At 39.3% G+C, this 16,447-nt stretch overlaps 1 protein-coding gene across 1 annotated transcript in view; it reads right to left on the reverse strand.

Moving 5' to 3' along the window:
* Window positions 1–11,316: 11,316 nt before the first annotated feature.
* LOC109926950 (msx2-interacting protein-like) overlaps window positions 11,317–16,447 on the reverse strand; it is a 35,544-nt gene continuing 30,413 nt past the window's right edge. The window contains exons 9-12 of the mRNA XM_020526842.2: window positions 15,085–15,510; window positions 13,630–13,824; window positions 13,327–13,485; window positions 11,317–12,632 (exon numbers count right to left, since the gene is read on the reverse strand). Coding sequence (XP_020382431.2) covers window positions 12,501–12,632; window positions 13,327–13,485; window positions 13,630–13,824; window positions 15,085–15,510 — 912 coding nt within the window. The 3' untranslated portion in view covers window positions 11,317–12,500. The remainder of the gene's footprint in view (window positions 12,633–13,326; window positions 13,486–13,629; window positions 13,825–15,084; window positions 15,511–16,447) is intronic.

Raw genomic sequence — 16,447 nt, forward strand, 5'->3', positions numbered from 1 at the left:
CAGCTACTCATTGTTCACCACTATTCAACAATGCAGTGTGTAGAACCAGAAGTCAAAGCATCACCTACTGTTCAGAACAGCAATATTTTATGCTAATTAGTGCAACTCATGTAATCAATGACTTGGTAGAAATTAGGATATTATAATACAGGGTTTTATATACTGATTAATTCACAAATTCTTCAGGCAGAACAGGACTCGGATCTAAACTAATTTGTACCCGAGTTAATGTGATGCTGTGGTTTTCTCTCAAAGTGCAAACATGCCTGACTTAGCAATCTGTTCACTGCAGTTGCTTCCTTGTTAACTCTAGCCACCATGTAGCTCTAGGTAATGCATCATTTTAGAGATCAGGAAGCTTACCAGTTCAATGTAAGGTCAATGTTGTTAGCTGCTGCTAGAGTAACAGGAGAAGTGGTAAGATTGGTTTCTATATCTCCAGACCACAATTCCTTTTCCTGGCCACTATCGAGTAATCTATACATACGTGATATATGAGATGAAGGCAGTTTGACTCAAATGGCCTCTCTGTTGAAGGCCAGTCCTAGCGCTCTACACTGATACATATGAAGACTGGTCAGCAGGTTCAAGTTGCAGAAGACATATGGGGCAATGTGCCAGTGCCTGTATGTTCTTAGCTTCTAGACACCAGTATTGGGACGAAATTGGACATGGAAACATTTCTCTTATTGGTCTTGGTACTCAAGGGCTCTGTATTGTAATTAATCAGTTACTCTAGATCAAATTTGGCACCCATTGATAAATATCTTCCTACCCAGATTTGCAAATGTGAATAAATGATAAAACTTAGCATCTCAAAGGCCAGTCAAAGCATCTTATATAAAGCATTGAACTAAGCAGCCTGCTTCTTTCAGAGGATTAATATTTATCCCAACATAATTAATTTCTTGAAGGAAAGTTCTTCAAAATTTTTGACAGCAAAAGGAATCACAAAATATATCCTATTTTGGAAAGGGACTAGCAATTTGAACTGAACTTCGAACCTTCCTTCCACAGAGCATCACTGTGCCTTTGAAGGCTGCATGACCAAAATGCACACTGGAGTTGGATTGATAAAGTTCAATATAAAGTGACTCCAATTCATGCTTCTAAATACAGAATTCTAGATGCACCTTCCTCACATAGTGGATTGTTGATCCTGGCTGTAGAATCAAGTCCAGCTGCCAAGTAAGCGAAGGGCCAATCCTTCCTAACAAGGCAAGTCAGTATCATAGTAGCTCTATACCGCTCCTGCGTACGTCACAGCTAATTACAGGGTAATTTGCCAAGGCAGGGGAGTGGGTTTCCTTCCTGTACATGGTGTATTGCATTGGACAATTGCTGGGAGGTGTGATTGTCAGGAAGACATTTTTGTTTGAATATGTAATGGAATCACTGCAACACTCTCCTGGAGCTCTAGATCAGTTTTGGTGGGTACTTCGTGATATCTTACTGCCTACTGTTGTACAGTTTCTAATCTGGCTATGCTTAAAGTTTTTTTTAGAATTGGGATTTTATTGGTCAAAATCAGGATGAGAATCTTAATGATTATTCTTGATCATTGATGGCAAGTTTTTTGTTGTCACTTATTTCTTAATAATGCTGTCGCCATGAAGCACATCATCCAGTTGACTATTCTGCTGCCCAATGTCCATAATCATGAGATTTCTAGCAGGTGTCACAAGCCAGTGATCAGGAGGAAGAGGACCTGCATCTTTCCTTTGCTTTCCAAGCACAAAGTCAATGAGGTCAAACTGGAATACTTACATTGAAAGCAGGTTCCAGCATAGGCAGGGACAAAAATGGAGACTTTCTTGGTCCAGTGGCTCCATAAACCTCATGCCTTTACCCAATTCTGAGCTCCCCTGCTCTCATGAGACCATACCCAAGTATGATAGCGATATTGTAACTCCTGCCTTATAATGGTGTGAAGTTCACCAAAATCTTAGTTTAAAACTGCCAACCTGGAGTTCAAATCTGTTCATTTGGGTTAGGCCCTTCCCTTTTCACTAGCCCCCACAGCTTACAATCCTCCTAGAACTCTATATTTCTCCAGCTCTGGCTTTTTGTACATCTTCAGCTCATTTGCCTTAAGTGACCATGCCTTCATGCATTTAGGCTTAGAAATGATCTTCCTCCCACCCCCTTTAAAACCTAACTCTTTTGGCCAAGTTATAGGTCATCTATTTCAATATTACCGAATCTTTGACTTGGTGTCAATATCTATGAGGCACATGGGATGTCTTTCCTCACATTTGTACAGTGCCTTCTGCATTAGGTAAGTTGACAACATTGTGAGGGTTGAGAAAGGAAACCTAGATTTCCATGAGCAGCAAAGGACTTGTATTCTTATCCTTTACAGATCTAAACAAGAAACCTAAACAATTCTTTCACAGGTCAAGCTCTGAAAAAATTAGGAAATATTTTACTCTGTTGGCCTGTTGACAGTCGCACTCAGTGGATGCCAGAGTCTCTGAAATGCAAAACTTTCTATATTTCAGATCTTCAGCTTCTTGGCTGTTTGTGCAATGTCTGAGTGACTGAAAGCACAGTGTGTACATTGTCTTTGGTGCACTTATAGGCATTCTGCCAAGAGTTCCAGGCTACACAGCATTCTTTGTATCAAAATGATTTCAGAATGGACCCAGCTGTGGTGCACAGTTCAACTGCCTTAAAGAGTCATTGTCATGAGGAAGGGGGAGGAAACAAGAAAACACGGTAACAGCTCAGAAAGCAAATCAGCACAAGCCAAGCAACATGGTAGACATAGCAGCAATTCTGCTGGAATCTTTTCAGTGAAATACCTTGAAATCCTGCTACAAGTTAAAGGACTGCACTATTCAAAAAATTCCACATATTGTGTTATCGAGCTAACATTGTACCACATGCTGTATTGGACAGTTGGAAGATTATTGAAAATTTCCAGTAAGCAAAAGAAGCCTTTGTAAAAATAATCATTTCTTTTTAATATGCGCTAAAACTAATTTCTACCTAGCTATAACAACAGGGTTGCATTGAAAGATAAAGTGATTTTAAGTTGGCCCGTTCAGTTCCTTCAAACCTAACCCTGTTGCACAATAACACAAATGCTGACTATCCCAATGTAATCCATTTCATAACATAAATTTAGGTGATATTTCCTTTCAATGGATTCCCAATACTAACATATACATATTAATCACATTGATTGTAGATTTTAATTCTGGTGATTCTAATCCAATGTTAGTCATTATTAACCATATAAACCAATAATTTTATTTTTCATTCTGTGGATCTTGATTCTTTGTGGTCTCCAGTTTCATAGATGCTCAAAACCTCTAGTACCTCACCTAAATGGCCACTCTGTACACAGTACATGCAATAGCTTTTGTTAGACAATTGCCATTAGAGAGTGGGTATCATAGGAAATAGGAGCAGCAAACCATTCAAGACCTCAAGGCACACTCCACCATTCAAATAGATCATGACTAATCTTCTACCTTAATGCTATTTTCCTGCATTATCCCCATTTCCCCTAATATCTAGATATTTATCAATCTCTGTCTTTAACATATTCAGTGACTGAGTTTTTATAGCCCCCTGGGGTACAGGATTCAAATGATTCACCAAACTTCCCACTTACTTGCTGTGCCTGCATGTTAGCTTTCAATGACTTGAGTAAGGACAGGTGTAGGTCCATCTGGAGATCAACATTTACCAATCACTACCATTCTAAAAATGCTCTGCATTTTGATAACTTCACATCATTCCACTTCATTTTACATCTCTCAAGTTTTTCCCACTCGCTTAACCAGTTTAAATCCTTTCTTAAATTGTGGTTACATTTTCAAACTTCTGATCCAGAATCTACAAAATTTTAGAAGATGGCCACTAATGTAACCACTATCTGGGACATAGATCATCAGGTCCAAGGGAGTTAACAACTTGGTCACAATTGATTTCTCTGATACTGCCTTCTTTCTTTTAAACCAATACTACTTTTATTCAGTCCTGCACTCTCATTAGTCCTTTAATTCTCTAAAATTCCAGAAGTATGTTTGTATCTTCCTCTATGAAGACAGACACAAAGTATTCATTTGGATTCTCTATCATTTCCTTATTCCCTATATATTCTTCTGTCTCTGCCAGTACTGGGCCTACACTTCTCTCTGCTAATATTTCCTTTCTGCATACTTAACAATGGACTGTAAAAGGCTGTAAATGTTTCTGCTGGTTGACTTTCATACCCTTTTTCCTCAGTTTCTCGGTCACCCTTTGATGAAATGTAAAATGCTCCCAATCCTCTGGATTCCTGAGATAACAAGGTGTAGAGCTGGATGAACACAGCAGGCCAAGCAGCATCAGAGGAGCAGGAAGGCTGACGTTTCGGGCCTAGACCCTTCTTCAGAAATGGGGGAGGGGAAGGGGATTCTGAAATAAATAGGGAGAGAGGGGGAGGCGGATAGAAGATGGATAGCAGAGAAGATAGGTGGAGAGGAGACAGGTCAAAGAAGCAGGGATGGAGCCAGTAAAGGTGAGTGTAGGTGGGGAGTTAGGGAGGAGATAGGTCAGTCCAGGGAGGATGGACAGGTCAAGGAGGCAAGATGAGGTTAGTATGTGGGAGATGGGGGTGGGGCTTGAGATGGGAGGAGGGGATAAGTGGGAGGAAGGACAGGTTAGGGAGGTGGGGATAAGCTGGGCTGGTTTGGGGAGGGGGGAATTCCTACTTTCTCTTTGGAAACTTTGTGAACATCTTTAACTTCTCCTGTTAGTCATGGCTGGATCAGCACTTTCTTTGTGCCTGTAGATCTCATCCTCGCATAACATCTACATGCACCTACCTTCTAGGCATTTCAGTCCTTTCAGTGTTACCATACCCATTATAGCCTCTGCGACCTGCTCAATCTGCAATAGTTTCTGTTCATTTTCACATATTATTTAGTAAAATACCTATTAACAATGAAGAACAGGAAAAGGCACTCTGGACCATCCAGCCTCTCCCACACACTTATGATAATTCATGCACCACAACATATACAATTCTCATTTCACCTTAAATCAGTTGAACTTTTGGGACAGGTGAAAAACCAGATTGTATGATTAAAATCTGGGCTTATTTGGGGACACGAAGATCTGTGAAATTGCTCTCCAAGTCATCGAAGCAATCAAAAATAAGGCCAGGCAATCACCAACAGACTCTAGCCCTAATAATTCTATTTAGTACTTACCTTTTGTTAGGAGTTGATATCAAATGCAGTTCTTGAAGAAACTCAACAATGGTGCCCACCAAGACAAGAGGGCAGCCTGTTCCAAAGGCTCAGCATTCTCTGGGAAAAAGAACCACTTACTGTCATTAATCTACATCAGGTTTAATACAACTTAAAATTGTGACCCTTGATCTTACCCAAGGCATTTAATCAGAACAAATTATCAATTTAAATACAATTCATTCCTTTTGATCATTTTATAAACCTCCAACAGATTACCTCATACCTATTTTTCTTAACATATAGATTTCCTAACCAAACCGGAACATTTATTGTGTCCCAGGAGTGCAGAAAACTAACCACCTCTGAAGATACTTGCAGGCCAAACGATAGCAGAAAACCTTCTCCAATAAACAGAAGGGAGAGAAAGACCTGTTATCATCTAACGTTAATTATGAGAGTCTGGATATTTTCTAATCAGCCTGTTCGAGATGTTATTACACACCTTTGGGGCAGAAGGTGCCTGAACCCAGGCCCCTCTGGTCTACTGGCACAGTAGTCATGTCCCTGGCACAAGAGACCCTACCACTAGAGTCTAGATATTTTCCTAATCAACCTGTTCAGAGATGTTATTCCACACCTCAAACAGATGGGACTTGAACCCAGGCCCCTTTGGTCCAGGGGCAGGGACACTACCAATGTACCACAAGAGGGCATTACTGGAGTCTACTGTCAAGGACTAAATTAATTATCACTTGGAGAAGTATAGATTAATTAAGGGTAGCCTACATGGATCTGTTGGAGGCAAATTGGATCTAATTAACCTGAGTTCTTTGATGAAGCAACATAGGTGATAAAAGGAGTGCAGTAGATATTACACATGAATTTTCAAAAGGAATTCAATAAAGCACTACAAAACAGATTAATATGGTAAATAATAGCAAATGGTACTAAAGGGAGACGGGTAACTTGGATAGTAATTGGCTAATGGATAGGAGGCAGGGAGCAGCATTCAACAGAAGAGGCTTGGGGTGACCTGATAGTTTACAAAATTATGGCAGGCATTGATAAAATGGACAGTCGGTATCTTTCTCCAAACATGAAATGTCAATTACTAGGGGATATAGGTTTAATGTAAAGGGGGAAAGTTTAACGGAGATATGAGAGGTAAGTTTGTTTTAGAAAAGAGGGTGGTAAGTACCTGCTATGTGCTGCCACAGGAGGTAGTAGAAATATATACACTAGCTACATTTAAGAGGCATCTTGATAGATACACAAATAGGCACTGAACAGAGGGATACTGGCTACGTACAGGTTTTTAAGCTTGGAATGGAATCATGTGTCAGTACAGGCTTGGTGAGCCGAAGGGCCTGTTCCTGTGCTGTACTGTTCTTTGTTCTACATGATTTTCTGACTGGAGAGCAGTGGGACCCCTACAGTCAGTATTAAAACTAATGCTTTTCTTGTTTTACATAAACAATCTGAACTTACTTACAGTGAGCACACTTAAAAAATTGCAGAATTTTTGGCAAAGTGAACAGTGAGCATAATATCGGCAGACTTCAGGACAAGTAGGACACTTAGGATTTCCAGCATCCACAGTATTTTGCTTTCAGTTGAGTTGCTAATTTAAGTATTGATTCCTTAGAGAGTGGAATGAAGGAATTAATATTGAAAATAAGGAAATGGCAAAGACTCCGAATGAGAATTTTGTGTTTGTCTTCACAGTAGATGTCACAGAAAACATCCTAAGGACAGTATAAAATCAAGAGGCAAAAGGAAGAGAGAAACCTGAAACAATCAATCAGAATTGCTAGAAGAAAAGTACTAGGAAAACAAATAGGATTGAAAGTTGGATGTCCTCTTGACCTGCATCTTGAGTCTGAAAGATAGTGGTGAAAGAGACAGCAGATGTAATGATTGTAATTTTTCAACATTCCTGAGATTCTGGAAGGATCAGAAAACAGTAATTGTTAGAGAAAGATGGGTGACATGAAACCAGGAACCTACAAGCCAGTCAGTCTACCACCTGTCATTGGGAAACTACTAGAATCTATTATTCTGAAGGTAGTAGCAGGACCCTTAGAAAATCATTATACACAATCACGAATAGTCAGAATGTTTTTGTGAAAAGAAAATAAAGGGGAACAGATAGCTATTTAGGGGGAGGCAGGAGTGTAATTATAGCGCTGCTGGGCTTGTAATCCAGAGGCCTAGACTAAATCTGGGGAAAGGGGTTCAAATCTCACCAAGGTAACTGGCGGAATATAAATTAATACATCCGTAATTAAAAGCTAGTCTCAGTAACGATGCAATGAAACTATCATCAAAAAAAAACCCATTTGGTTCACTAATGCCCTTTAAATGGAAAGAAATCTGTCTTCATTGCCTTGAATGGCCTACATGCAACACCAGATCCACAGTCATCTTTAACTGCTCTTTAAAATGGCCTGACAAACAACTCAGCTCAGGAGCAATCACGCATGTGAAACAAATGCCAGCAACTCCCACATCTCATGAAAAAATTAAAAAGAAAACACAATCTAACTGGATTTCCAACTGGCTTTTGATAATGTGTCACAGAAAAGATTATTACTCAGGAGTCATGGACTTCTTGGTAATACAGGAGTATGAACACTGATCTGGTGAACTAAAACACAAAAAAAAAGTCAGGATAAATGGATCATTTTTAGGTTGGCAAATGGTAACTGGTGGAGTGATGCAGGGATCAGTGCTGGGTCCTTAACTATTTATGATCTATGTTAATAGCTTGGATGAAGGGACAGACTGCATTTGTAACCTAATTTGTTGATGATACAAAGATTGATACGAAAATACACAGAATATGGAATTAGAAGAATACGTAGCTTATGGAAATAAATATAGATAGACTAAGTGAGTGAGCAAAAAAATGGGCAAATGAAATATAATGTGGGAAAATGAGATTCTTACTTTGACTGGAATAGAAAAGCAGAATGTAATTTAAATGACAAATGATAGAATACTGCAGCACTGAACAGTCTGGGCAATCCTTGTCCATGAATCACAAAAGATTAGCATGTGTTAACAGCAAGTAATTAGGAAGGCAAATGGAATGTTGGCCTTTATTATTGCAAGAGGGTGGGAAAATAAAAGTCAGGAAATGTTGGTACAGCTGTACAGGTCCTTACTGAGACCACATCTTGAGAACCATTTACAGTTTTGGCCTCTTTACCCAAGGAGGGATGTACTTGCATTGGAAGCTGTTCAGAGGAAGCTCACTGGGATGACTCCTCGGACGAAGAGGTGTCTTATGAAGAAAGGCTGAGCAGGTTGGGTCTGTACTTGAGTTCAGGAGCATCAGCAGCGAGTTAACTGAAACAAATGGTTTTGAGTAGGTTTTTGAGGGTAGGTACTCAGTAGATATTCTCTCTCATAGGACAATCTTAAACCAAGGGCCATTGTTTAAAAATAAAGGGTCTCACATTTAAAATGGAGGACAAATTTCATTGCTCGGAAGGCTATTTGTCTATGGAATTTTCTTTCCCAGAGAGCAGTAGATGCAGTATATTCATACAGAGTACGAAAACAGACCCTTCAGTCCAACTTGTCCATGTCAAAGTTTCCAAAACTGAACTAGCTGCATTTGCTTGCATTTTGCCCATATCCTTTTAAAACGTTCCTATCCATGTACCTGTCCAAATGTCTTTTAAATGTTGTAATTATGAAAGATTTTTGATTGACAAGTGACTAAGGGTTATGACAATCAATCAGGAAAGGAAATTATGGTTGCAATCTTAATGAATGGCAGATTGTGCTTGATGGGCGGAATGGGTTACTCCTACCCAAACATCTTATGAAAATGCAGGGATGTGGAGTTAAATTGGATAGCTTTCAAATAGGCATGGCAATCTAAACAGAATTATTGAATTTTAAAGCCTAAGGAAAGTGGGAAATCATCTGAACAGTTTCACAGTCTAAGGAAGGACCCTTAAAATCACTGTTATCAATCATATGGCTGAACTGTTGGAAACTAGGCCACTGCTTTGATAAATGATATGGTAATGTAATGAATGGGTAGATGAGCCTTCTAAGACGCGTGTTCAAATCCTACCATGGCAGTCTGAGAACAAAAATATCAATATCAATATCAATATCCAAAAACACTGAAATAAGGAAATGGCATCAGTAAAAGTGGTTAAATAACTTCAGATTGTCATCAAAACACAACTGGTTCATTAATGTACATTAGGGAAGAAATCCACATCCAGTCTGGATTACACGTAACTCCAGTCCAATTTAATGTTGCAGGGCTATGCCCTTCAGTTGCATCAAACTAACCAGTAGTTCACAAATACCTAACACCACTTGCTGAGATCAACTAGGAATACACTTAACTAAATATAGGATTTTTTTTTATATCTTGGAATTTATTAGTCATAATATTTATAAATGCTTCAATGAAATCCGCTATGACTTGTTAGCGCTGACAACGGGGAGCAGTAGATTATTTAGGGTCTGCAAAACTGTGTCTTACCACATTCTCTCTCTCTCTCACAAACACACACACCAAGTGGAAGTGACTGAATAGTATTTAGCGTGATTATAAGGAACACTAGATAATTTTTTCCTCCCAACACAAAAGTATTGAAGTCAACCATATAGTCTCTGTCATCGCCCCTCTTGGACGTTAACTCAGCGCAATACAAAGATTAAATGCAGGACTCTTCCTGGGCCATGCAATTTGGCTACTCTCAAAAACAAAATCTGTGAACAATCAGCGAAGCCTGTCTCCAACCTGTGTCTTTTTTTAACTATCCTGATTTAAGGTAGTTTGTGTATTAACTCATGCCCTGTTTTAATAGTACCCATCTAGAATTTACACAGGCTTTAATGGATTCTGCTAGACTTGCAGCTGTAGATCGTGGTTTTATTTTATTGGAAGTACTGCAAGATCTGATCTCAACATCCATTTAGAAATTTAAATCACTCTTGTTTATGTCTGCTCCTAGTAACTGCCTGGTAAACAAATATATACAGTACAAAATGTCTTGATGTTACAGGACTATAATGTGCACAGGATCTGCTGTACCAGGCTCTCAAAGATAAAATCTATTTCCACCAACTATGTAAATTGTGTAAGCACAATAAGCTATAAACATTTCGTTTACAAATGGTTGGTCATTTTTGTTAAAGTAGCTGTAATGCCCCAACTCAGTAAGAGACTTCACCTTTCTCAGGACTGAAACCCTTTCAGCCATTAATAATGGTTTTATGACAACTGTAAAGACAATAACAAATTAGAGATATGCACAAAGCACCTTAGGTCACAATGATTGAATTATAAAATTCTGTTGTTCTATGTTAGAGACTTCAAAAATACAAATCAATCATTTCTTTGAAAAACCTATGAAGCCCAAATTTTTGGTTTAGGACACCAACATGTGGTCTGATACCAGTTACGTACCAAACATGGGATATGTACAACTCAAACTTTTTCAAAATTGGCACAGCTCCACAGCATTTTCTACTTCTATTAAACAAAAATAGCGTTAAATTGCAATTTAAATTGTGGAACCATGTACCAGTGGAGCTACTAATAACTGGACAGAATAAAGATAACAGACGACCACAACAACTTCAATGAGAGGTCTTCACGGCATCATCATATATAAAAGGTAAGATAAATTAGTTGTTCCCTTGTCTATACATCCAGCTGGATAAAGTGAGGATTAAAAGCAATCAAGAAAAATATACATTACTTAGCTTTAGCAAATTAGTATTTTTTTCTACTTGCTCCTAGTGCAGTGACAGTACAGTTGTACAGCTATATATGCACAATATACCTTACAGCCAGAGTGTCTGAATTAATACTTTCATTAGTACTACAGCCACTTCTTGAAATCTCTTGGGAATCTACGGTTACAAGGTAATTCAAGAATATGTATTTCCCACAATTGTGTGGAATGTGCAAGCAAAAACAAGTGATGTTGACAAGACATTGAGAGAAATCTTAACTATCTACTAATTAAAAAGATAGTTATGCATTTATAGCCAATCTTAAAATGTTGGTTGTTGAAGGATTAAATAATACCAGCTAGCAGACTATTTACATGTTCAGTAGAGAGAGAAAAAGATGTCATATCTTCTGTAATGTGCTAAGATTTTTATTCTGTGTATCAAAATTATAAGTGCCTTCAACATTACCATGAAAGAATTGTTTTGAGTTTTACAAATATTTACAGCACTGTGTAACACGGTTCAAGTCTGTGTGGGGTTGGGGTTCCTTTCTTTTTTACACAAGTTAATCAGATCAGACCAAAGCACAGAATTTCAAAAGTACTATGTACAAACGCCATTAAAAAGTACAAGGAGACTGTTTGCTGCCAGTAGGTAGTTACAGCGTTCATGGCTGGCTCAGACAGCACAGCCCCTGTTTTCTTGGGAGTACCAGTCCCCTTGCACCCCCATCCGATTAGGAGTAGGGGGGCTTGTTTACTCAGTACCAGTTTTTGCTGCATATTGGAGACCACTTTTCACCACATGGGCTTAAATCAGACTTCGATTGCTCCAAACAACAAAGAATTAAAAAAAAAGGACTGTGGAAAAAATTTATAAATTAATGAGACCAAGGAGATGTCCTGACAAGCATAAAATACTCTCACATCTTGAAGGGCAGCGTTAGGGAGTAGTGAAGCGCACTTAAGAATGAATGAAAGTACAAAAGTCCGCATATGAAAATAAGATTTCTCTGAAAATGCATTTTGGCACAGGTAAAATTGTATGTTTCTTTTCATCTCAGTAAAGTTTGAATTCATGGTTCCAAGGATTCAGCATTTCCCATCAGCTTTATTCACTTTTTCAGCTTAAACTGTTTATCCCTCTTCTCTTAGCAATCAGCCCATTTGATTCCTTCTCGAAGAAGGGAGATTTACAAAACGAAAAAGTTGATCATTATAACTGATGGCGGGGGTTGAAAAGCATCCCAACTCTAGCCCTGCTGAAACAGGTAGGGATTCCGAGGTCCTGCCTTCAAGTCCATCAGAGGGGGTCCAGGATGCTACCATGATAAGATCCATAGCAATCTACTGCCATACAGTCACCAAGTCACTAATATAGTGCAATGGTAATCCCAATTCACATAAACAGGAATCGCCGAGAGTGCAGGATTACAAGAGGGGTTTCCATTCTGCCACTGGAACCACCAGTTCGCCCAGGGCCGGAAACATGTAAACACGTAGCTGCCCATTGTCCAAGTCGGGCCTTGCTTGGAAGAAGATTGGCAGTTGGCAGTGTAACGGAGTCCAAGATTAAAAACGAGAGCGAACCAAATGCTCACACTGAAGCAATGACGATCATTAGATGAGGGGAGATGTTCGAGATGCTGGCCAGCAAATCTGGGGCTAAACGGGACAGGTGACTTTCAGAGAATTCACAGGGTGGGAATATTTGAAGAACATAAGCAGGCTGTAAAAGAGAAAATGCACAAGATCAGTGGGTGGAGCCTCCAAAAACAAAAAAAAAAATCTGAAGGTTTTCTAAAGAATAACTATTACAAAAGATGTTACATTCCAACATGCAAACTAATTCTTAATGAATCTCAAACAACATTTCATTTTGAAACGCACAAACTGGCTTATTAACAAAAATTTAATTTTAATTAATTGTGGGTCTGCAAATAACAGCATCATTCAAGCACTTGTATGCTGGTAAGCTTAAAAAAAATGAATGCCTCCCCTTTGAATCAAATCAGTATCCACAATTTTAAAACTGACCAGATTCCTCTTCTGAAATATAGTTAACTGGGAAGATGGCACAATTGGAGAATGAATAAGAAACTCTCCTGCTTTGCTGATTATAAATTGTCTGCCTGAGCACACAGTACTGTTTTCAGCATCTATTACAAGGTGAAAATAGCCTGTTCCTACAGTCAACTGGAAAGGATTTACATTCCTGATACAACTTGGCTGCATTCCAAGCTCTCTTCGGTGGTTGGGAACATCAAGGTATCTCCAGTCACTGCAGTGAAATTAATTCAAATTGATACTTTTGTGTACTGCTTTCGATGCTAAGAGTGTCACTCGTGAACGAGTGCATTAATCTTCTGTTCTGCCACATGGTGTTAGAAATCATGCTGTTGAATTTAATGTTGATCATGTACCTGATTTGAGCCAGGATTTGGAACGTTGATTATTCCAGCAGCTTGCTTCAGTTGTAGATAGCTAATAAAGCCAGCCTTCAATGACTCTGTCTGACTCACTACATCTTCCTGATCACGACCACATGGTAAAGCCAACAATAAGCAATAATCAGTTTCCACCTAGAAAGCAAAAAAAAAACTTTATTCCAACAATTATTTACCCTGCAGCTGCCCAAATTACAGTCATAATGTTGAAAGACATTTTTAAGATGACAAAACATTCAAAGCTTTTGAGTTCATACTACCCCAAATCAAGTCACTTACCGTCATTCTACGTGCTACACCTTCTAGCTGCGTTGCCTCCAGCCGCATGCGCTGAGCAATTCTGAGAGGAGGCCCACCTTCAGGTGCTGGAAGCGACCGATGTGCCAGCACATTGTTGCCGGACACAAAATGGAGTTGCACTGCTGCTGTGTCATTCTTCAGAGCCAACAGCCCCTGCCACACAATTGGGTACTTCTAAAATGGATAAAAGTGAATCACACTTAGTCTTTTAATCCTCAGCATTTCCGTACTGTCCAAGCAGACCCTCTAGGCAGGTCAGATCTTTCCTGAACGATGTGAAAAATCATGCATATGAACAGCATTTGATACTTACACAAGTGTAAGAGAAACGAGTGAAATGAGAACAGGTGCTTGGTCGGATTTCTTTCAGTAAAGGCCTTTCACCTGTACCTCGTCCAGTCTTGTGTATTGTATTTGCTGCACCCAGTGTGGCCTACTCTACATTGCAGAAACCAAATAAAGACTGGGTGACCGCTTTGCGGAACACCTCCAGTCTATGCATACGCGTGACCCCAACCTTCCCATAGCCAGTTATGTTAACAAAGTGTCTTGCTCGCAAGTCCACGTGCCTGTCCTTGGCATGCTGCAATGCTCCAGTGAATCACAGCACAAACTGGAGAACCAACATCTCATCTTCAAACTAGGCAATTTATAACCTTCTGGGCTCAATATTAAGTTTGACACCTTCAAATTGTGAACTCATTCCTTCCCTTTCTTTTAACTTTGATTGTTACATTCTCTGTCACCCTCTCACCCCTTCCGCCATCCCATTGGAACTGTCCGTTCCATCCAGTCTGGCAGTTAGACACACCATTGTTCTGCCTTTCTCACATTCCGATCACTTAATCTGAAGCATCAACGTGCTTCCCTTCAATCCCCTGCCCCCCGGCAACTGCATAGATGCTGTCCCCTGCACATTTCAATTCAGCTCTGATGAAGAGTCATCTTGACTTGAAATGTCAGCCTACTTTCTCTCTATGGATGCTGCCTCACCTGCTATGATTGCCAGCATTTTTTGTTTACAGTTCAGATTCCAGCATCTGCAGTAATTTGGTCCTTCATGGTAAATTACTCACTCCAGCTAGAATCAATGTTTCAAGGAAGTTTAATGTAAAAGTCGTTTATTCCTCTAATTCAATTGCAAGTTAAAGGAATAAACAGTTTTAGAAACTAAACATACAAAATAAGAAATAAATATTAAAGTCTGAAACAAAGTGGAGCATATGAGAAGCAAAACCATCATAAAAATAAAGGGAACAATTATAACAGAAGAAACAGACTGATGCTTATAACATTTAAACCAAACTCTATATTCAAACTCAACACTGCACAAATGCTTTGAAAACTTTTGAGTATATACAATTTAAAATTAACTTTTACATTAAATATTAAGTCAAAGCTAGGTCTTTTTGACATAATAGATTTGCTGCTTACTGTGAGAAGCTGAACCATGTCCACAGGTCTCTGTGAGCCTGACGGTGGCTGTGGCTCCTGCTTTCCAGTGGTTTGAGGGTCTGACCTGGATATCACAGGTGATGGGGCTGTTCCTGGTGTTGAGGATTGTGTCGAGATAAAAGATGGTTGTTTTGGAGTTAGGGGCTGGTGCGGTGAGGATAGTTCATGCTTGATTGGCATAGATACTCCAGTTGGAGAAGGATAAGAAGTTAGATTAGCTTCTGGCTGTACCCTCTCTCTCTGTAGATGCTGTAGGTGAGGCGAGTGCAATTCCATCTGCCCTGGGAGCCTGGTGATAGATACATGATGAGGATGCTCAGGAGCTGCAGATCCCTTAGTATCCTGGGATATTTGTGGAGTTTTACTTCTCTGGCCAGGGTGTACATGTTCCCCTTCTGAAATGCCCTATTAAATAGTAAACAGTTTTACACAGAGCATTGAAAATATTCCTGTAGCCAACACACCCCCACATCAGCATTATATAGTGTTAAGGTTGTTTGAGGCTATGATTTGAAGGTCCTATTCAATCTGAAAGATGTTCGGAACTAATTGCAATGAGAATTCTACTAATTTCTCAATTTTTGCCCAGACCATCATCTGGGATCTGGTCTTTTTGGACTTACCGGTTTGGAGGCCTTATGTTGAGAACTAGGTTCTACACCAAATATATTTTGGAACATTTTGGTTGAAGCCATTGATAGAAACAAGGTAATAATTTAACATATTATATGAAAAAAAACAGAATTGCATTCTTAATTGAAACTTTCACAGAGAATTCCTTCAGTAGTTTCCAATAAACCAGTATGATTAGGTGTATTCTGTTACATTGTTATTTCAATGGCTCCCAACATGTTATCACTTTAATTGACATGGCTCGGTGGTGGTGGAGTAGGGATGTGGCAAAAGGAGACGTCTAGATTTTGAAAGAGAGAAATGTAGGATATGGCAAAATCTATGCTTTGAAAAACCATTTCATTGCTCTTGAACCTTCCTTCGAAACTGTTAGCATGTATCTATCTATCTATATGCTGGAGTATAAAGGTTCAACGCCAAGAGGGAGTCTTGAACTATTTTAAGTCTTAACTGTTGAAGACGGAGTTTGTTTATGTTGAAGGTAAAGCCTCAATATTAGTAGATTAGCATCGCTTCATCATAAATAATGGAATCAGCATACATAAAATTACAAATAGCTAGACACTCCAACAAGTATCCTATAGATACAGAGATAACAAGGTGCAGAGCTGGATGAACACAGCAGGCCAAACAGCATCAGAGGAGCAGGAAGGCTGACGTTTCAGGCCTAGACCCTTCTTCAGAAATTTCTGAAGAAGGGTCTAGGCCC

This window comes from Rhincodon typus, chromosome 31, assembly GCF_021869965.1.
Source record: "Rhincodon typus isolate 14 chromosome 31, sRhiTyp1.1, whole genome shotgun sequence".
Taxonomy (NCBI): domain Eukaryota; kingdom Metazoa; phylum Chordata; class Chondrichthyes; order Orectolobiformes; family Rhincodontidae; genus Rhincodon; species Rhincodon typus.